This window comes from Oncorhynchus nerka, linkage group LG19 (genome assembly GCF_034236695.1).
Source record: "Oncorhynchus nerka isolate Pitt River linkage group LG19, Oner_Uvic_2.0, whole genome shotgun sequence".
Lineage (NCBI taxonomy): Eukaryota > Metazoa > Chordata > Actinopteri > Salmoniformes > Salmonidae > Oncorhynchus > Oncorhynchus nerka.
The window spans coordinates 8,933,245-8,954,917 of record NC_088414.1 but is presented as its reverse complement, the minus strand read 5'-3'; the positions used below and the strand labels follow the sequence as shown (position 1 = coordinate 8,954,917).

Genomic DNA, 21,673 nt, shown 5'->3' with positions numbered 1-21,673 from the left:
AATGTAGAATTAGCTAAAAGTTGTGAGATTTCTCCCTCCAAGTTCCGTGTTGTGGAACCAGCCAGAGGGGTCGCCTATGAAGCTTGTTTGAGGCGTTAGCGAGGTCATTTTCGTCAACTCGGGATAGCCGGTAATACGAAAGTGACTCACCTTTTAGCCAGGTAAATTCCATAACTAACCTGCTCCACTTGGTCAGTGTTATCCAGAATCCTTTGGACATCCTTACCTTAATCCTTAACCATTTAAAACTTCACGCAATGTAACACTTGTATGATTTAATTTAAAACTATAGGATTGAGAAATGGGCTTGTGCAAAGGCAGCATTAACGATCAAATAAAGACAGCACTTGTAAAAGCCTATTTCACACCATAGCCTCATTTCATTTGAAAAAGCTCAAATGTTTATTTGGGCACAAATTAAAATGTGGTGCTTCATCGCCCATGGATTGATGTTTCACCATTGTCTCATATGAAAATGCCTTGGCTTTCGACTAGCCACGTGACATGCACGTGCAGTTTACAAGCCTGGTAGAGTTAGCGGCAGGTGGATTAGCAATATCCACCGTCGTAGTACGAAGGAAGCCTGAGCTGGAATCTGAAGCTGGTTAGTTTTAGAAAACCCTGAGTAGATCTAGCTTGCTTCGTACGATACCCCTCTGATTGCTGTGTTCACTGAAATAGAATGGTGAATGCAGTGATAAGGCTGCTTCCTCCAGGCTATTGTTCAGCAGCCCAATACTGGAACGGACCAAATAAAGCAGAACACCTGCAGCCATGTCTGTGACTTCTTATAGATAAGACAATGTGTTATGTACATCTAGGCAAACTCAATATCTGCCCCTGCTGAGGTTTTACATGTCAATGTTGTTCTCAACTATTCAAGTACCCAAATTGTTCCTGCAGAGGTCACTACAACTTGCCTAACGACTCAAACTAAATTCTTCTACTGCTCTGTTTGTTACATATGTCAGTGAGACTGCCATTATTTAAGTCCTTTGTGGTGATGTCAAAAAGGGGGGTGTTGTACAAAACAAAGTCATCAGCGATTGGATCATCTCTAACCAATCAGAGTATCAAAGCCAATGACACATTTTCAAAACTCTGCTTTACCCACATGTGTTCTGGACAAAACCATTGGTTTCAGGGACCAATCAGAACGGTTAGAATGTGTTTGCATTCTTGGGAGGTACTCCGATCCAGACTCAAAGGCGGAGAAGAATCTAATGTCTGTGGTTGTGGCGTAGCGTTTGGCCCAATATGTAGTTCTAACAAAGACAGTACAGGATGAAGACAGGCAGAAATCAAGTAAAAATGTAATCAAAGAAACTGCTTCAATAGAAATCTCCAATAATGCTTGTAGGTGATGTCATGGCAGAGTTGGCTAGCTAAACCACAGAAACGTCATCGGGGTCGATGCATATGCATTTTTCATACTTGACGCACATGTGCTTCGCTTTTCAACTAGCTAAACCCTAGCTAATTGGAGTCTCTGTGTACTTCCGTTTGTATCACTGCACGATATTTTAAAGGCTTAATTTTAGGGGCTTAATCTGTGTCTGGGAAACCGGTCCTTAATGAGCAAGTACCCCAGACACCAGTCGTGGGGTCAATACCAAGTACCCCAGACACCAGTCGTGGGGTCAATACCAAGTACCCCAGACACCAGTCGTGGGGTCAATACCAAGTACCCCAGACACCAGTCGTGGGGTCAATACCAAGTACCCCAGACACAAGTCGTGGGGTCAATACCAAGTACCCCAGACACCAGTCGTGGGGTCAATACCAAGTACCCCAGACACCAGTCGTGGGGTCAATACCAAGTACCCCAGACACCAGTCGTGGGGTCAATACCAAGTACCCCAGACACCAGTCGTGGGGTCAATACCAAGTACCCCAGACACCAGTCGTGGGGTCAATACCAAGTACCCCAGACACCAGTCGTGGGGTCAATACTGGCACCCCAGACACCAGTCGTGGGGTCAATACCAAGTACCCCAGACACCAGTCGTGGGGTCAATACCAAGTGCCCCAGACACCAGTCGTGGGGTCAATACCAAGTACCCCAGACACCAGTCGTGGGGTCAATACCAAGTACCCCAGACACCAGTCGTGGGGTCAATACTGGTACCCCAGACACCAGTCGTGGGGTCAATACCAAGTGCCCCAGACACCAGTCGTGGGGTCAATACTGGCCCCCAGACACCAGTCGTGGGGTCAATACTGGTACCCCAGACACCAGTCGTGGGGTCAATACCAAGTGCCCCAGACACCAGTCGTGGGGTCAATACCAAGTACCCCAGACACCAGTCGTGGGGTCAATACCAAGTACCCCAGACACCAGTCGTGGGGTCAATACTGGTACCCCAGACACCAGTCGTGGGGTCAATACCAAGTGCCCCAGACACCAGTCGTGGGGTCAATACCAAGTACCCCAGACACCAGTCGTGGGGTCAATACCAAGTGCCCCAGACACCAGTCGTGGGGTCAATACTGGTACCCCAGACACCAGTCGTGGGGTCAATACCAAGTACCCCAGACACCAGTCGTGGGGTCAATACCAAGTACCCCAGACACCAGTCGTGGGGTCAATACCAAGTACCCCAGACACCAGTCGTGGGGTCAATACCAAGTACCCCAGACACCAGTCGTGGGGTCAATACTGTACCCGACACCAGTCGTGGGGTCAATACCAAGTACCCCAGACACCAGTCGTGGGGTCAATACCAAGTACCCCAGACACCAGTCGTGGGGTCAATACCAAGTACCCCAGACACCAGTCGTGGGGTCAATACCAAGTACCCCAGACACCAGTCGTGGGGTCAATACCAAGTACCCCAGACACCAGTCGTGGGGTCAATACCAAGTGCCCCAGACACCAGTCGTGGGGTCAATACCAAGTACCCCAGACACCAGTCGTGGGGTCAATACCAAGTACCCCAGACACCAGTCGTGGGGTCAATACCAAGTACCCCAGACACCAGTCGTGGGGTCAATACCAAGTACCCGACACCAGTCGTGGGGTCAATACCAAGTACCCCAGACACCAGTCGTGGGGTCAATACCAAGTGCATTTGACTGCTTGGTATATTGTTTACAACGTAAATGATGTGAACTGACATTATAGTACATGTAGTCTAATCCTTTTCATATTGTTTAACCAGTCATTTATGTGACCAAATGTACATGTAGTCTGATCCTTTTCTGTACAGTGAGTGTTTTGTACTTGTGATTTAATCTAATTCTGTTCTTTACATGGTTACTGACAAAAGCTAGATAAAGGTAAAAAATTACTGCCGGCTGTAGTGATGCTGAAATGCGATCAATTACCTACAGTAAGAATATTTGTGGACGGTTACAATTCCATGTTGCACAATCACAAATAATGAGGAAAGTACAAGGGCATGAAGTAATGGCAAACAATCCCATATCCTGCAAAAACATCACAAACATACAAAACAACTCGTGTGAATGTTAGAGTTTGGACTGGTATCTAATTTCCTTGGTAAGATATTCATGCCTTGGACATGGTTGTTCAGCTTCGTGTAGGAGAAGTGGAATTTCAATGGCATCCACTTCATCGGTAATAACAAAGGCGAATTCCATGTCTGACATTTAACGTTTCCTAGAAGAAAAAAACAGAAGTTGTCAGATTGCAAACTGTCAGTGCATAAATATGTACCTCCCTGACTTTACTCGTTGATTTACGTCTACAGTCGGTTTATCACTAAAACGCGCACATTTACTTCTCAATCCCAGGCCTGATCTGTCTGCTTGGTCTGTTTCGCAGGCATTCCCGGAAGTCTCACAATGTTATGTCTCTGGTTTAAGAACGCTTGTTTCATCAAACAGTAGGCCAGCGGTACTAATATTAGTACTTGAAATTATTCTCATCATATATATTTGTTAAAATTAGGTAATTTAAAATGTGGAGTGACGCAGCCTGGTCTCTAGACTAGACGTAACATAGTAAAAGTAAATCCGGAATATTAAAATAGTATAATATGTTGCGTTTCATAAAACAGATGGTTACATGAGGAAAAAACTGAGTGGGTGTACAATGCAAACGAATAGCAACCCAACGATTGTAAATTCGTATCTCTTTCTGGACAACTTAGCTTTTTAGCTAAGTAGCATATTTTCAACCACTTACCTACTTTGCAACTACGTATTATGTTAGCTAACCCTTCCCCTAACGTTAGCCAGATAGCTAGAATTTGTAACATATTACATGTTTTGCAAATTCGTAACATATTATGTTAAGCACATTCGAAAATATTGTACGTTTAGCAAATTCGTAATATAATCATACGAAATTAGTGATGGACTTCTACAAATTAATACATGCCATATGAAACGTAACATATCAGACGAAAAGGAGTGTCTCGGATTTACATACATAATAATACGAAATACTCTGAGACCAGGTTGCCATCCAACCCAGCCAGTGAAGAGATCACCACGAAAATACAAACATTTTCTGATAATATCTGTAAATAAAAAATTACATTCGGGGGTATTTTGAGGGCAACAGTAAATGTAAAATACACACAGGGGATGTTATAAGGCGTTATGTAGGCTTACGGGCTGCCATGTGGCGGCGGAAGTGCCTACCCTGAACGGAATAAACGGGAGTCTGAAAGTTCATTTGAAAGCTCATAGTTAATGATTAGGTTGTGAGTTATCTTGGCCCAAGAAAATCACGCTAGAACCACAGCGTTTCTAAACGTACTGTACTGTCGACGTTGCTGCCACCGTGTTATCTATATTGTGAGGTAAGCGTGTGCGTGCTTTCCTAGACTAAGTTAAACTGTATCGTTCTTTTGGACTTGTTTGACCTCTGTAGCTACTAGATAAGCTAGTTGGCTAGCAAGTACCTCGACTATCTAGTTCATTAGTTAGCAAAGTCGTTTTTTGGTATTATGCAACTTGAGCCATCTCACAATTTCAAACAAATGTGCATTTTTAAAGACAACCCCCATACAGCTAGTTTTATTATAGCCTTTGACTATATTATTCTACTATTCAGACGGTCAGTTATTGTCGAGAAACACTTGGCTTTTGTATTTGCTACAGTACACAAAATTCTACTTTGTTGCCAAAGACTCATTGATCTTAGTCTCTCTCCACTACCTCAAGGTTTTACTTTGCTCTTTTGCATCGTACTCTCATATTGCGAAACAATTGAGCTATCAATATCTATCACATTGTCATGCTCATTAACTTGTCATAAAGCACAAACATGCAATATTCCCTATTCCTATTTCACAACTAGAAATTAAGCTACAAATTCTGCAAAATAATCGTTTTTTTTCAAGCTATTTCAATTGCAGCCTTTTCAGAGCATTGTGTTGAGCATTGATGATGATGCTGAAACAGAACCAATTGTACCTCGGTCCTTTTATACTCTTTTCACAGCCAATTACAGCTTTGGACACACTACCTGTCACAGTTATCCCCTTTATAATAGATTTTTTAAAAGTGAGCCTCTAGAGCCAGAAAGTTCCATGACCTGGTGGTCATTATTTATGTTGATCTAAAAGTACATTAAAAAAATGGTGTAGGCTGGTCAACCACAAGAAATGTATGGAACTTTTGTCTCTCAAATGGTCGGTGCTCACTGATCTTATTGTGGGAATTCTGCTTTTGAGTGGCACTCAACAGCCAGGGCAAACTCTGCCACAAGACTTGAACCCCAATGCACAAAAATCTATGTGACTTAGATGCTGTTTTAAAGATCTGCTTTACCCATATTTTGGATTTTGCTTCCAGTTCAACTGCTCTGGGAATAACAGGGTCACTCATAGTTAACTGATTTTGTTATATTTTCATTTACTCTCAGATATGTGAATGGGAGGAATGTTTATGAGTGGGTCTGAGTGAAACAGTGCCCAATTGTCTTTATGTATCAGGAGGACAGTGACAGTATCCAATGGGCCAGGCTGTCCTCCAGCTATGCTGCTATAGTTGGCCCTCCTTCCCTTTGGCATCACTCCTACATGACTGAACCTTGTTTGCCTGGTAAGGGTTTTCATTCTCAACAACCGGTTTACTTTACAGACAGACTTATACTTAGGCTAGTTGATGATGGAGGCAGCAGGGACCAAGTGTATTTGAATACAACTTGTCTGACCTCTGACCGCGTTAAAAATTGAAGTGGATTGTTAGTAATTGTTTTGATCTTTGTTATTGATTGAAATGGCGTCATAGTTACAGTAGAGAAAATCAATCCCCTCCTGGATCAAGATCCCTGCAGCCTAAATTTGTTTGTTTTTTACACTTGAAAAGTAATAGCGCCCCCTGTGTCCACTGCCAGTAATACAGTATACCCCGGGATGTTACAGGAACGGTATGCAAATCTGGTGACCGCCCAACCCTAGTCACATACAACATTCCATGAATGGAAAGCAGTGGATTGATAAAACAAACATGACAGGTAAAATAAAACAAGGCTTAAACAACACCTGTAAATCAAAGATGGATTGATGAGAGTGTGATCTGAATCTAATGGAGAAATTCAAGTTTGAAGTTTGAATTGAAAACCTTTTGGTTATTGTACCTCAACCTGTATTGTTCTGTACCATCTTGTTTTAAAAGGTGGAAAGTAGGCTAACTTTGCCATTGTACACTCTTAGCTAGCCTGTGTACCCTTTATTGTACTGTATTTGCATCAGGTAGTGGGTCTTGTGCATTCATTAGGAATGTTTTAAAGTCTGGCAATTATGTAGCAAATTAGGTCGGTGGTGTACTTTTAAATGTGAACGGATTAGGCTTAGGTCTATGTGATCATGTGAGGCCAGTTAGGGTCATTGATGGTGATGTGGTACAGTATTAATTTAGATAAGACTGATTAATTGCACACTTTCAAATTGCAGGTCAAGGGTTATCTTTACTGTCCACTGAAGTGATTAGTGAGTTAGGCAGGCCTTTCCAAATGGCATGTTGCCACATTGACAGACGCAGGCACAGAATGGTTTTGAACATTGTCTTCTCTACTCAGCTTGTCTTTGTTCCATCAAGGTACTGAACTTGAGGATGCAGCTTTTACTAAAGGCAAGAGCTGAAGAAAGTTAATCTCGCTCTCTGAACAAAGCTACAGTACACAAACACACACACACACAAACGGTTGAGTAAATAGTAGGCTTCACTGAGTAATCATCACCTCTGACCTCTAATCACAATGTTTGAGTTGCACAATCATGGAATGTTTTGTTGGTTGTTGATGCTATTTTCCGTTCCATAATTTTGTACATTGTGCTATTTACTGAATATTTCATCATTGCTTCAGTCACTTTCATCGTTGGTGATGATTATTATGAGTATGTTTTATCAGCGCCTTTGGCTTTCATATAATAGGCCGACATCGGCCTTGACTTGACATGCACTTTTACTTCATGTTCCACAGAGCTGGAGGTCGGACTGTTCTATCACAGTCACACTAACTCCTTTTAGACTAAAGGTGCAAGTACATTACATGTACAGTGCCTTCAGAAACAATTTGGCTGCAGGTAGCCTAGTGGTTAGAGCGTTGGACTAGTAAGCGAAAGGTTGCAAGATCAAATCTCCGAGCTGACAAGGTAAAAATCTGTCATTCTGCCCCTGAACATGGCAGTTAACCCACTATTCCTAGGGTGTCTTTGAAAATAAGAATTTATTCTTAACTGACTTGCCTTGTTAAATAAAGGTAAAATAGAAAAACGTACTTTTCCCACATTTTGTTGTTACATTGCTTAAAGTTGAGGTGTTGTGTTACTGATCTAAACACAATACCCCATATTGTCAGGAGTAAAACATTTGTTGTTACATTGCTTAAAGTTGAGGTGTTGTGTTACTGATCGACACACAATTCCCCATATTGTCAGGAGTAAAACATTTGTTGATACATTGCTTAAAGTTGAGGTGTTGTGTTACTGATCGACACACAATACCCCATATTGTCAGGAGTTCAGGAGTAAAACATTTGGTTAACAAATCACATAAGTTGCATGGACTCATTCGGTGTTCAATAATAGTGGTTAATGTGATTTTTGAACGATACCCCATCTGTCCCACATACAATTATCTGTAAGGCCCCGCAATCGACTTGTGGATTTCTAGCACAGATTCAACCACAAAAACCATGGAGGTTTTTCCAATGCCTCGCATTTTTCTTCCACTTTGACATTACAGAGTATTTTATGTAGATCGTTGTCCAAAAATTTCAATTAAATACATTTTATTCCCACTTTGTAAAACAACAAAATCTGGAAAAAGTCAAGGGGTGTGTATACTTTCTAAAGGCATTGTATTCTTCGCTGTATCCATTTTCCTTTATCTTTGTCTCCGATTGGTCGCCATAAAGTCTTAATGATTAACAATTCCCCGTACATGGACCCAAGCACAGGAAATGGCATCATTAGTTGTGTTCTATGCATCAGCATTCAGTTTATGATCAATTCTTTTGATCAGGAAAGGGTTCTTGTGTTACTGTATCGGCTAGCTTATGTGGGTTTTACCAAACACGGATGAACACAAGCCTACCCTGTTTGGTCCTGACTGTTTGTCTGGTCAAAGGACAGTTTTATCAAGTATAAAAGATTTGTCTGAGCAGCAAACAAATAAGTGAGTGGACATCCCATTATTTTGTCAGCTAATGTTATGTTTTGTCCAGCACTTGTAGGGTATGTTTTGGATGTGTTTAAAGTATTTGCATTTGAAATGTCTCTTTTCCTCATTTTGGGGGGGGTGCAAACCCATGTGATTGGCTGGATCAGAGGAAATGAGAGGCAGATGAACAGTCACATGAGGGCAGTCATGAGAGAGAGCAGCTTATTGCACAACACGCAGTCACTTTCCCAGACTCAAGCAGGAGAGCACACACAGGATCAGACTACACACCTGTACGCATTGATAGGTTGCATGAACACACACATATTGACAAGTATCTTGTCATTGATTTGGCTGTAACAGAGACATTTGGGTAAGTTGTAATGTGGTGAGACATTTGGGTAAGTTTTATAATCTCACCCAATTTTATCTGGAATGAAACTATTCCATATAAATGGTCGAATCAAGAATGTTTAGGCTACCGTTTAGTAATATACATGTTCCTTGTTATGAAATGTATTTCAGCTGTTTTACTTCTGCACGCTCCAAACAGTCTGACTGTTCTGGGGGGAAAAGCATGGACTCTGTTAATGATATGTTTCCTGTTTTTATGTATAGTTCAACCCGAGTAAACGAATCTATGCGGGGTTTAGGCTTTTGTCCACAGTACTTTGAGAGCAGTCGTTTCTAATGTGAGTCACATCTATATGGTGATCACGTTGTTTTTTTATTGAAGGGGCTAGATCAGCTTTAATTTAGCAGATAGATGCTGGGTTCTATCAATGTCATTTTTGGCATAATTTCCAATCCCCCAAAAATATTTTTGTAACATTTATATATTTTTATTTATTTTACCTAACCCTCCCCTCCCCCAATTGGAGTAATCCAATGACAACTATACTTAGGCTTCTACTTCCAGCTTATACATACTAAATCCATTTTACGGACACGGTACATTTTTATATTGGTTCACTTATTTTTTTTTTCATCCTTCAGCCACCCTCAACCCCTAAAAACGATCCAGTCTCAACTTATTTCTGCTGTGCTGTTTCACAAAAGTTCTGAACCTTTCTATTCTCAAATTTCCACAGATTCTAAATGAAAGATGAACACCTTTACTAAAAGCACTATGTTATTGTTCGACTGACCATGGCTTTTCAAGTCACCCAGCAGTGCTATTTGCAAAGATAGATTTAAGTAAATGTTGTGATTTTCTTTCTTCTTCAGCCATTCCTGAACTTGCAACCAAAAACAAGCTACATATGGGCAGTACCAAAACAAATGATCTAATGATTCTCTTTGCAGCAAAATCTGCAGAGCTGGGATGGTTGTATCCTCCATATGAACTCAGCAAAAAAGAAATGTCCTCTCACTGTCAACTGCGTTTATTTTCAGCAAACTTAACATGTGTAAATGTTTGTATGAATATAAGATTTAACAACTGAGACATAAACTGAACAAGTTCCACAGACACGTGGAGTTGCACAGAACGAGCAGTATGGCTGGTGGCATTGTCATGCTGGAGGGTCATGTCAGGATGAGCCTGCAGGAAGGGTACCACATGAGGGAGGAGGATGTCTTCCCTGTAACGCATAGCATTGAGATTGCCTGCAATGACAAGCCCAGTGCGATGATGCTGTGACACACCGCCCCAGACCATGATGGACCGTCCAACTCAAAATCGATCGCGCTCCAGATTACAGGCCTCGGTGTAACGCTCATTCCTTTGGCGATAAACTCAAATCCGACAGTCACCCCTGGTGAGACAAAACCGCGACTCGTCAGTGAAGATCATTTTTTGCCAGTCTTGTCTGGTCTAACGACAGTGAGTTTGTGCCCATAGGCAACGTTGTTGCCGGTGAGGACCTGCCTTACAACAGGCCTACAAACCCTCAATCCAGCCTCTCTCAGCCTATTACGGACAGTCTGAGCACTGATGGAGGGATTGTGCGTGCCTGGTGTAACTCGGGAAGTTATTGTTGCCATCCTGTACCTGTCCCGCTGGTGTGATGTTCAGATGTACCGATCCTGTGCAGGTGTTGTTACATGTGGTCTGCCACATCTGCAGTCCACATGCCTCTGGCACGTTCACGCAAATGAGCAGGGACCCTGGGCATCTTTCTTTTGGTGTTTTCCAGAGTCAGTTGAAAGGCCTCTTTAGGGTCCTAGGTTTTCATAACTGTGACCTTAATTGCCTAGGAGTGGGAGGTCCCGGTGCACAACTGAGCACGAGGACAAGTACATTAGTGTCTAGTTTGAGAAGCAGAGTTGTAAAGAAAAAGCCATATCTCAAACTGGCCAATAAAAAGAAAAGATTAAGATGAGCAAAAGTACACAGACACTGGACAGAGGAACTCTGCCTAGAAGGCCAGCATCCCAGAGTTGCCTCTTCACTGTTGACGTTGAGACTGGTGTTTTGCGGGTACTATTTAATGAAGCTTCCAGTTGAGGACTTGTGAGGCGTCTGTTTCTCAAACTAGACACTGTAATGTACTTGTCCTCGTGGTCAGTTGTGCACCGGGGCCTCCCACTCTTTCTATTCTGGTTAAAGAAAGTTTGCCCTGTTCTGTGAAGGGAGTAGTACACCGCGTTGTATAAGATCTTCAGTTTCTTGGCAATTTCTCGCATGGAATAGCCTTCATTTCTCAGAACAAGAATAGACTGACGAGTTTCAGAAGAAAGTTCTTTGTTTCTGGCCATTTTGAGCCTGTAATCGAACCCACAAATGCTGATGCTCCAGATACTCAACTAGTCTAAAGAAGGCCAGTTTTATTGCTTCTTTAATTAGCACAAAATTTTTCAGCTGTGCTAACGTAATTGCAAAAGGGTTTTCTAATGATAAATTAGCCTTTTAAAATTATAAACTTGGTTAAGCTAACACATGCCAATGGAACACAGGAGTGATGGTTGCTGATAATGGACCTCTGTACGTCTATGTAGATATTCCATTAAAAATCAGCCGTTCCCAGTTACAATAGTCATTTACAACATTGTCTATACTGTGTTTCTGATCAATTTTATGTTATTTTAATGGGCAAAAAAATGCTTTTCTTTCAAAATCAAAGGTATTTCTAAATGACCCCCAAACCTTTGAACGGTAGTGTATGTAAATAAGGTATTTCTGTTTTTTTAAATACATTTTCAAACATTTCTGCAAACATTTATATGATTTGTCATTATGGGGTATTGTTAGTATTAAAATTATTATATTTTTACGCTTTGTGGGATATTGTGTGTAGATTGCTGAGAATCATTTTTTTTTAAAAAATCATTTTTAGAATAAGGCTGTAACAAAATGTGGAAAAGTCAGGGGGTCTGAATACTTTCCGAAGGCACTGTATGTTTGTGTAATGGCTAACTTCTCGCTGTGGTAGTAACTGAGTCTAGCAGAGCAGAACAATATGAGGCAACAGATGTTTTGACTGGAAACCAGCAGTTTAAAAGATGTGGTTTTTGTCTTCATTTAGATTCTCGATTCTGTTTTTCCTTGTCCGCTGATGTCATTGGGTTTCCCCCTCTGGGTGTTCCAGACCTTTTTCATATCTTGTGTTTCTCTAATTAATTGACATTGTCCATTTTAAGTGGGCATTTATTGTGTTATAAAGGCAGTTTTTACAGATGTGGCCTTGGGTTGTTTAGACATTAGATTAGTAAGGGTCCTGATGGCGCTCTCGACTCAAGTGGCTAATTCTTCCTCTTCGAATGATTGCTCTCTTTCTTAAGTAGGGAGTGAAGGTGATTTTCAAGGTGACCTGTCTACTAGATTTAGATTTAACTTGAAGCAGTGTATGAAATAGCCTTGGCACACACTGGTCCGAACTGGCTGCACAGTTCTTGGGACCATGTTGTTCTATCTGTAGCCTAATATGTGTCTGTTCTTTCCTCAATTTAGGCACTCTTCAGATCCAACAAACGCAACTATAATTAGCCTAACTATTGTAATTGCATTATCAATAACTCGATTACAAAATGGCAACGCTGTAATCGTCCTCTTGACCTATAAACGTTTATGGTCTGGGTACTGTGCTTCCTTTTGCACGTACTTGATGTCCAAGAAAACCGTTTCAATCAGCGTTTACAATAGACCCCGGCCACCAGTGGGTTCAGTACAGTAGGTTGAGGTTCATGGTTAAAACACCTCTCAGCTGAGTCACACCATCACCGTCTCTCCATAGCAATAACACTGGGTACGTTGGAGTCTTTGACTGACTCATTTTAATTATGGTCCTAACTTGTTAATCGGTGCTAACCAAGGAGCATTAGAGAGGATCTGGGGCTTGTCCTCAGGCTAGTGGCATGGTGCCAAGCCAAGAACCAGGCTACTCCAATTCTGAGTGATTACCCACTTCATCCCTCTTTAAGCTCACAGAGTCAAACACGGACCGGTGTCCTTACAAATCTGCAAAATTTGGTTTGAGAGGACCTAAATTCGACGTGCAGGCCTACACCTGCACACTATGCATTTTTCCTGGACGATAATAAGCATGAGTCCTACACTGTGCTGTTAAGGGTGGGGCAGTGTTCCCTCTAAGCTGTGTGTGTATTTGGGTGCTGCGCTAGGGTAAGCCTACACGAAACACAGCCCTTATTTTAAGTGTCTCAAATCCCCTATAGGAAAAATGAATGTTGGAAAAAAGATTAGACCCATTTCCTTGTTTGACTGCACGGTTTTATGGGTATTATGACTTCTACTCTGGTACTCTATAGGCAGCAGGTAGCATCATTTGTCTGATTCTCTGTAATAATGGAATGGGAATAATAATGCATTTTATTTTGTAAAGTGCTTTCTTGTGTCAAACAACACATTTTCAGTCACCACCTTGTCTATTGGACAAGTGGATAAACAGTTTAATGTCAAGCCTTGCATGTTTTTTTGTACATGCATCTCAAGGAATATAGGCTTACATTGAACACCCCACATTGGCTGCTACTGTAGGCTGAATGATAGAACAGCTATTTCCGTGTTAAAATGTTATGGGATGCATTTTCTCCATTATTTTGATGGTAGGCCACTCTGGTAAGTCTACATTATGATCAAATAGCCACAGTGGCCTACTTGGCCACTTGTTAAAACTGTAACTTAAAGCAGGTACAGCCTCAGTGTTCACAGTATACGTGTGTTGGAAGTTGCACAGAATTTTCACTACGTTCAAGTTTGGTCTCAGCAGACCTTAAATATGCTCAGTGCCTAATTTATTTTTAGTGAACATTTTGGGGTGGGGTTTGTTTGTTTATTTTTGGCTTGATGTCTGTTTCCGTCTTGGCTTCACAATCATTTTCTGAACACCTTTTGGCACTGCCAAATACCTACCACAGAGGCCACCTGTCGTGGACAAATGAGTGTATGTATGTGACTGATGTGTATTTTGTCTCTGTATTTCCTGGTTCTTGCAGTCCTACAGTACAGATGAACATGAACATGCACCATGATCACCACGACCACGGCACCATGGCTGCTCCCACGGGGACAGACTCCCATGGGGATGGAGCAGTACACAGTGCAGGAGGAATGATGATGATGGTGAGTGGGCCTGGCACTCAAAAAAAATATATCACACACTAATTTCTCTCTGTTACAGTGTGGGATTTACTTAGGCTTGGCACCCTGTCACTACACTTTCTACCACCAAAGTTCCAATCTGCAAATCTGATTTAAGATGAATGGTTTTAAACTCTCTTAATTCAAACGGCCTGCTTGACATTTCTCTCTGCTGTGTGTGAGCTGAATCACTGTAAACCCCTTGGCTCTGTAAGCGTGTGACACAATTTGTTTTCTATTCCTCTTCTGAAGCAAATGACCTTCTACTTTGGCTACACAAACGTGGAGCTGCTGTTTGCCGGTCTTGTCATCAACACACCTGGAGGTAAGAGTGTGTGTGTTTTCCAGGATGCATTTGTAGACTTAAAATGTAGTGCAAAAAGTATTTTATGACCATGGCCATTACCGGTTCATTATTACCCCCAAAAATAAGTTTAATATCTAACCAACATTAACATCTCAATCATGTCTCCTCTCAGAGATGGCAGGGGCATGCATTGGTTGTTTCCTGCTGGCTGTGCTCTACGAGGGGCTGAAGATCAGCAGGGAGTTCCTGTTGAGGAGGAACCAGGTCAACGTGCGCTATAACTCCATGCCTGTCCCAGGATCAGACGGTACCATGCTCATGGAGACACACAAGACTGTAGGGTGAGTGAGACCAAATATGCAACAGGCCTCCTCACTAAACGGACACACAGTATTGCAGTGAAGTGTTCCGATTTATACCCCAAATGTGAGACTTCTAGACGTGGCAGCCAAAAAGGGCTACTGACTCCACATTAACTTGTAGTAGGACATTTTGAATCTTATTTGTCCCATTTCACACATGTACACGTGTGTATTAATACGCATGTGTGAATTGTAAATGTGTTTTTTTGCATATCCCAACTCTCCCTGAGACACACTTGTAGACTGGCTCAATGCTCGAACCACTAGGCTACCTGCTGCCCTGCCTTACTGTTTGTGGGGAACGTTGTAGCCATAACAGGAATTAAAAAATGCCTAAGTAGCCACTAACACCCGACTTGCAGAGTGCTGTGAATGAATTGATTGAAAACACGACTCTCTTAATATTCCTGTTTCCTTCTCTCTCTCCCCTGCAGCCAGCGGATGCTGAGTCTGTCCCACTTGCTGCAGACGGTGTTACACATCATCCAGGTGATGGTCAGCTACTTCCTTATGTTGGTCTTCATGACCTACAACGCTTACCTGTGTATCGCCGTGGCAGCGGGGGCCGGGGTGGGATACTTCTTATTCAGCTGGAAAAAGGCTGTGGTTGTTGACATTACCGAACACTGTCACTGACACCCCCATCTGGTCTATTCATCCTACCATACACGTAAAACACACACACACACAGGCATTCTCCTTTCAATCCCCATCATCATGCATAGTTTTTTTTTGCATGTATCACATTTGGACAGTTCACTTTGTCACACTAAAGCTTGATGGTAAATCTGAATTATGACCATGAGCGTTTACATTTGTGACCGTCTGTCCTATTGGTAGCTCTAAGACTACACCCATGTCACCGTAACGCGATGTTTGTATTCCAAATTCTTACGCCTCCTGTCTCAATCTCCACGTCTCTGACAAAGGAGCTGAACGTTCACTCTTCCCCCAGTCGTGCCATTCTCAATCAGTATTTTTATTATTGCGGAACAATCGGTGAACGTTCATCCTTACGGCATCGGACCTAGGGTTTTCTGCTCACAGGGCATTTGCGACATTTACAACCACTTTCTCCTTGAAGAACAGTGTGCTGGTACAAGCAGGGAGTAGTTATATGAATAGGGCCTATAGTATCTCCTGACCAGGGAACAATGCTGGGCCCTAGTTGAAGCATTCTGAAGCCAAGTCCTCTGCATTTCATCTGACTGTCCGATGGAGGTCATACATAATCAGTGTCTCACAACGGGGGTCAAAGGTCATACTTGAGATTGGCTGTATAACTGAGCCTTAGTAAACCCTTTTGCCTTAGAGGAAAACATGTGACAGCCTAGGCCAACTGTAGACAGGACCCATAGTCTACTGATAAGTGCCAGCACCATTATAAAGAAGTTTGTCCTTGTATTGGTCACGTGATTATATGACAACCCTTAAAACCATCATGATACACACTGCTATGCAATGTTCAATTTTGGATTATTAATTTAAAAGACTCAGTATTTACAAATAACTCTTCACTTAAGAGTAGGCTTGATCTGACCCGTAAATGTACAATAACAATTGGCTCTTGCACATTAAGAAGCCAATGTAAATATAAATGTACATGTCAAACAAACCTGCTGCTAGTATCACCTCCAACTAAGATAATTTTACATCTAAATTCAAGTGTCTGCCTTTCTAAATCTTCACTACCATAAATTGTTGCTGGCCAAATCTTTCATTTGCTTGTTTCAAGAAACGAATTAATGTTGAACAGATTACTGGGTCTAATCTGAGCACATAAGGAGGTCCCTAAACCTCAACCTAAAAAGGGTTAACTTTATCACTTCATGAAGTGGGATTCCCCACTATAATTTGGGAGAAACTTTGTGTGTTTATTCAATAGGCTTAAAGTCGCACATGTCAACACAACATGGATACTAGTGTCCTTATTGGAGCAAGTGCTCAGGTCCCAAGGACCAGCAGGTAACTCTGGGAAAGTAGGAGGCTGGATCCAGTGCTTTCTCAGACTGGCCTAGTAACACATGATTTCTGCACTACTCTGTGACCCATCGGTGCTTAGGCCACACACTACAGGCAGTACATACTTTGACAGAAGGGTGATTTCTATGAAGTAGAACCTAAAAGAGAAAATATTTCCCTTTTAGGTATGTCTTTTTAGTTTGTTAATGGTTTACTTTGTTTTTTTCATTTGAGATAAATGACTGTAGTAAATGTTTATCAGTTGCCTGAGTGACATTGTGTTGTGCCTGGTTTGGGGATCAAATTCCTAGTTGCTATAACTGGATTTAACAGCCACGTGTTCTCATTACATTACAATAAAGCCAGGGACATTTAGTATATACTTGCACAGATAACTGTTTCTGCTTTACCATGTGGGATCAATGTATAAAGAGGATATTAGTCTGCTGTACAAATGGAGTGTTGAGGTAAATTGGCCAAAAGCAAGTGGGAATTTGACCACCACTCCAGCGCAGCATCGGTGTGAACATGTCTGTATAGTTTCACATATTTATAGTGTTGTAAATCTTTCTAGAGAACACAAATAATAAATTGTATCATTCAATAACTGTATTTGTTAGATTCTGTTGCAGTCTCCTGTCCTTGACATAATGTGGCATCGAAGGCAAATAAAAGTACAAGCATACCATTGTAAGTAATGACTGATTTAGTTAAAGTCCGTTCAGTTAATCCATCTTTCCACAGATGCTACCAAGTCTGGATGTTTGTAATAAAGGAGGGAAACCACTGTACACGACCCCTCTCCTCTCATCAAACATTACACTGTACACGACCCCTCTCCTCTCATCAAACATTACATTGTACAAAAGGCCACCCTTTGCATCGCAAGTCCTAACTTTTCAGGTAAATGCAGCAACATTACTTTAGACTTATGAATGCAATATGATCCTCAAATTACACTTTTTTTGTAGGGATACACTTCTCAGGTAAACAAATACCCCTGACCATTTCAAGAGCACAGTCACTGTGCCAACCACACACCAATGCTGGCGGGGCCAACCATTTTAGTTGGCCCCTGTGTCCGTTAGGAACCTAAAATTGCAGGTTTCCAAAGAGCGATGGCAAGGTGTTGGGTTTAGGATGGGGCTTGTAGCCTATTCTCTCATTGATCATCTGTTCCCGTGTCTTCCCATCCCCTGTTCCACCACCAGCCCCCGCCATGTCACTCGACATCGCCACGCCAACAACATCCACCTCATCTCGCTGTTTCTTCCGAATCTGAAAGAGGAAACCAGTGTGGGTGGTAGTTAAGACACATGAAAGTTCTGCTAATCATCAAGCTTTTCTTGCAAAGATAATAGGGACTGCATTGTTCATACACTAATAAGATAGTATTTTATACCTGCAAATACTATAGAGATTATTCATGATGTTGCGGCTACTCACCTCAAGCTCTTTCTTGACACTCTCAAACTCCTCCGTGTCATCCAACTTCAGCTCCAGACGGGTGGGCTTTCTGCGCAGCATCTTCTACCCACTAACGTGTACTATTATAGCTGGCTAAAGGTGATAAGTCAAGTGCTGAGTGCAATGGGTAACGTTAGCATTAAATCACGTATAGTACTGTATATGAAATGACACGAAATGAGTAATTGTTAACTCTGCATGGTTGAAAAAGGACACGTAAGTATGAATGTCACTGTTAGTCTAGACCTGTTGATTCCGAAGCCTGTGACAAATAACATTTGATTTGATTTAAGCTGCCAAATAAATTAATTGCGCCCATATCTCGGCAACGTCCTACTCCTAGCTAGCTAAACAGCAAGCTGGCTAACTAGAGCTAAGACTACAGTGACGGACCAAATTTGGCAAAGGAGACCAAAATAGCGAGTTTCCCACGTAAATAGTTTGTCTCTGAGACCCAATGAAACAGGCAAATCGTTCATATTTACTTACATTTTGTTGTTGTTTATTTGGATAGTAGCTAGCCACGCTCTGTAAAATCCGCCATAAATTGACAAAGTGCTTCTGGGTAAAGTAGTTTTTCAGCAGTGCTTTGCTTCGGCGTGTTTGACCCTTGATTAGTCAATCGGCTTGTTCGACATAGAGAACGCCATCTTGTGTTCCTAAAACCCCGAAATGAGTCACGTCTGGTTCGTTCAGCCATTCATATGGCGAAAATGAATAGGAAAGAATAGGGTTTTGGGATAAATGCCGAAAATAATGTCTGCGGTTAACACAGGCTTAATATCAGTCAGTTAACATGACCTTTTATGAATTCTTTCCCCATACATTTTTGTCATTTGAATGGCTGAACGAACCATATGTAACTGATTTTCGGATTACAAACTGGCGAGCTCTATTGCAGCCGATTTTAAAGGTGAGTCAAGACTGACTGGTTTACAAATCACCTTATAACCAGTGGTGTGAAGTACTTAAGTAGTACTTTACTATTCATATTTGTGACAACTGTGACTTTTACTTCACTACATGCCTAAAGGAAATAATGTACTTTTTACTCCATACATTTTCCCTGACACCCAAAAGTACTAGTTACATGTTGAATGCTTAGCAGGACAGGAAGATGGTCCAATTCACGCTGTTCTCAAGAGAACATCCCTGGCACCTCTACTGCCTCTGATCTGATGGACTCACTAAACACAAATGCTTTGTGTTGGAGTATGCCTCTGGCTATTCGTAAATTTAAAAAACAAGAACATTGTGCCGTCTGGTTTCCTTAATATAAGGAATTTTAAATTATTTATACTTTTACTTTCAATTTTGAAGTATATTTAAAACCAAAAACGTTTAGACCTTCACCCAAGTAGTATTTAAGTGGATGACTTTTACTTGAGTCATTTTCTATTAAGGTATCTTTACTTTTCCTCAAGTATGACAATTGGGTACCTTTTCCACCACTGCTTATAAACTACTCAATGGGCGTGCGAAAGTAGATGACTGTAGACAGAAGTATATGAATGAACCAACTGCAAGTCTGACAACTTCAACTGTTTCTAGGAAACGTGACAATGGCAGACATGGCATTCGCCTTTGTTATTGCCGATGAAGTGGATGCTGTCAAAATTCCACTTCTCCTACACAAAGCTTAACATAATCAACATGGTCCAAGGAATGAATATCCTGATGATAAAGAAATTAGATTCCAGCCCAAGCTCTTTCTAACATTTACAAGACCAGGTAGTGAGTGCATAGGCTACTAGAATGAGAGGTGTTTTTGCAGCATATAGGATATGCTCTGTTGTTTGCCATTACTTCATGCCCTTGTACCTTTCTCATTATTATTTGTGATTGTGGAACATCAAGATTCTTACTGTCTGGTAATTGTTGCATGTCAGCATCCCTACAGCATGCAGTGTATTTCTTTAATTAATACTCAACCTTTATGTTGTTTTTGTTAGTAAGCGTGTAAAGAACAGAATTTGATTAAATCACATGAAAGACAAAACACTCACTGTAGAGAAAAGTATTAGACTATTAATGTACAACAGTTCACATACTGGGTAAACAATACGAATACGATCAGTTCATATAAGTTACTGAGTAAACAATATGCCAAGCAGTCAAATTCACTTGGTATTGACCCCACGACTGGTGTCTGGGGTACTTGCTCATCAAGGGCCGGTTTCCCGGACACAGATTGCCAATGTAGAAATGTTTGACAATAACCCATGTGTAGCCTACAATATATATTCAATTTTATTCACACTTAATAGACAATCAACCAATTAGAATTTGTTTGGTGACAATATTACAGACGACAATAGTAGGCTGTAACATTGGACACAACATTACAGTAACATCTAGATAAATACATTAGCTAAATTGTCACAAGTAACATATTTCATTTATTTATGTTAGAAATGTGGATCACATGTAGGCCTATGTAATTAGTGAATCCAAGATGGCGTAGCAGTCGGATATGCGTGTTGATCTTGCCCCATGTAAATAGTCGGTCTCATTGTTTTTTTTCTTCGTATATATTTTTTCTATTTTAATCTCACTTTCCACCTAGTAGCTAAATATACTTTCTTGCAACCCGCCTCATCCAATGTGGTACGGATCTGCTATTTTTATACATTATAACTGGAACCTCTATCAAAACCTAGCCAGCTAACTAGCTACTAGCTAATAGTCACTGCTAGCGGACTTCATCTTTAGCTCAGTCACCAGCCAGCTGTAGCTCGGTCAATACCTGCAAGTCTGCACAGCGCGATATCGGACTGCTTTTCTCCACCACGTCATCGGATTCCTGCCGCAAGCTCTGAGCCATTACACCGGATCATCGCAGCTAGCTAGAGGCAAACGAGTGGCTAACGCCTCTGTCCGGAAGCAAGCACCAGTTAGCCTTGAGCTATGCCCAATTCCCGGCTAGCCGAAGAGGTATACCCGCTAATTCATGGGCGACAATACCTCTTTTGCCAATTGGCCTGGACCCCTTTATTGCCTGCACGGGTCCCCGTCGATCAATCACGACTGGTCTGCCGACGTAATCATCCGATGTGGTTTCAACAGGCTTTACCGTTGCTTTGTCACCGAAGACCCTTCTGCTAGCCCCGGCCCGCTAGTTTTCTGAACGGCGTGCCTCCCGCTCGCCTAGTATAGTAGCGACTACCGAACAGCTCCCGGACTCATCTATTGCTGCTCATTGAACCCTATGATCACTCGGCTACACATGCCTCTCTCTAATGTCAGTATGCCTTGTCTTCTGCTGTTTCAGTTAGGGCGTTATTGTTTTATTTCACTGTAGAGCCCCTAGTCCAGCTCAACATGCCTTAGATTGCTCTTTTGTCACACACCCCACACATGGGGAGACCTCACCTGGCTTAGCTGGTGTCTCCAGAGATGCAAGCTCTCTCATCGTCACTCAATGCCTAGGTTTACACCCACTATACTCACATC

At 41.8% G+C, this 21,673-nt stretch overlaps 2 protein-coding genes across 6 annotated transcripts; one reads left to right on the top strand and one right to left on the bottom strand.

The window, feature by feature from the left end:
• The first annotated feature begins 4,628 nt into the window (after positions 1-4,628).
• slc31a1 (solute carrier family 31 member 1) lies at positions 4,629-17,360 on the top strand. 4 transcript variants are annotated; one of them, XM_065004688.1, is made up of 6 exons: positions 4,629-4,772; positions 5,910-6,018; positions 13,978-14,104; positions 14,375-14,447; positions 14,602-14,770; positions 15,226-17,360. In XM_065004688.1, the coding sequence occupies exons 3-6, from the start codon at positions 13,991-13,993 to the stop codon at positions 15,425-15,427; spliced, it is 558 nt and encodes a 185-aa protein (XP_064860760.1). In that variant the 5' UTR covers positions 4,629-4,772; positions 5,910-6,018; positions 13,978-13,990; the 3' UTR covers positions 15,428-17,360. The 4 variants fall into 4 exon arrangements, with proteins under 4 accessions (XP_064860760.1, XP_064860759.1, XP_029545093.1 ...); XM_065004687.1 differs by lacking the exon at positions 5,910-6,018 and having other exon boundaries at positions 4,630-4,772; XM_029689233.2 differs by lacking the exons at positions 4,629-4,772; positions 5,910-6,018 and adding an exon at positions 7,472-7,574.
• An 81-nt stretch (positions 17,361-17,441) lies between these two features.
• Positions 17,442-18,818, bottom strand: cdc26 (cell division cycle 26 homolog). Of its 2 annotated transcripts, none has more exons than XM_029689234.2 (3): positions 18,710-18,818; positions 18,200-18,313; positions 17,442-18,031 (listed from the first exon to the last, which is right to left on the bottom strand). In XM_029689234.2, the coding sequence occupies exons 2-3, from the start codon at positions 18,278-18,280 to the stop codon at positions 17,846-17,848; spliced, it is 267 nt and encodes an 88-aa protein (XP_029545094.1). In that variant the 5' UTR covers positions 18,281-18,313; positions 18,710-18,818; the 3' UTR covers positions 17,442-17,845. The 2 variants fall into 2 exon arrangements, with proteins under 2 accessions (XP_029545094.1, XP_064860763.1); XM_065004691.1 differs by having other exon boundaries at positions 18,200-18,334; positions 18,710-18,813.
• Positions 18,819-21,673: the final 2,855 nt, after the last annotated feature.

Coding starts and splice junctions, on each gene's coding strand:
- slc31a1 (XM_065004688.1), top strand. CDS start 13,991: ATGAACATGAACATGCACCATGATCACCACGACCACGGCACCATGGCT. Junction 14,105..14,374: donor CAGGAGGAATGATGATGATG/GTGAGTGGGCCT, acceptor CCTCTTCTGAAG/CAAATGACCTTCTACTTTGG. Junction 14,448..14,601: donor TGTCATCAACACACCTGGAG/GTAAGAGTGTGT, acceptor GTCTCCTCTCAG/AGATGGCAGGGGCATGCATT.
- cdc26 (XM_029689234.2), bottom strand. CDS start 18,280: ATGCTGCGCAGAAAGCCCACCCGTCTGGAGCTGAAGTTGGATGACACG. Junction 18,032..18,199: donor GTGTCAAGAAAGAGCTTGAG/GTGAGTAGCCGC, acceptor TTCCTCTTTCAG/ATTCGGAAGAAACAGCGAGA.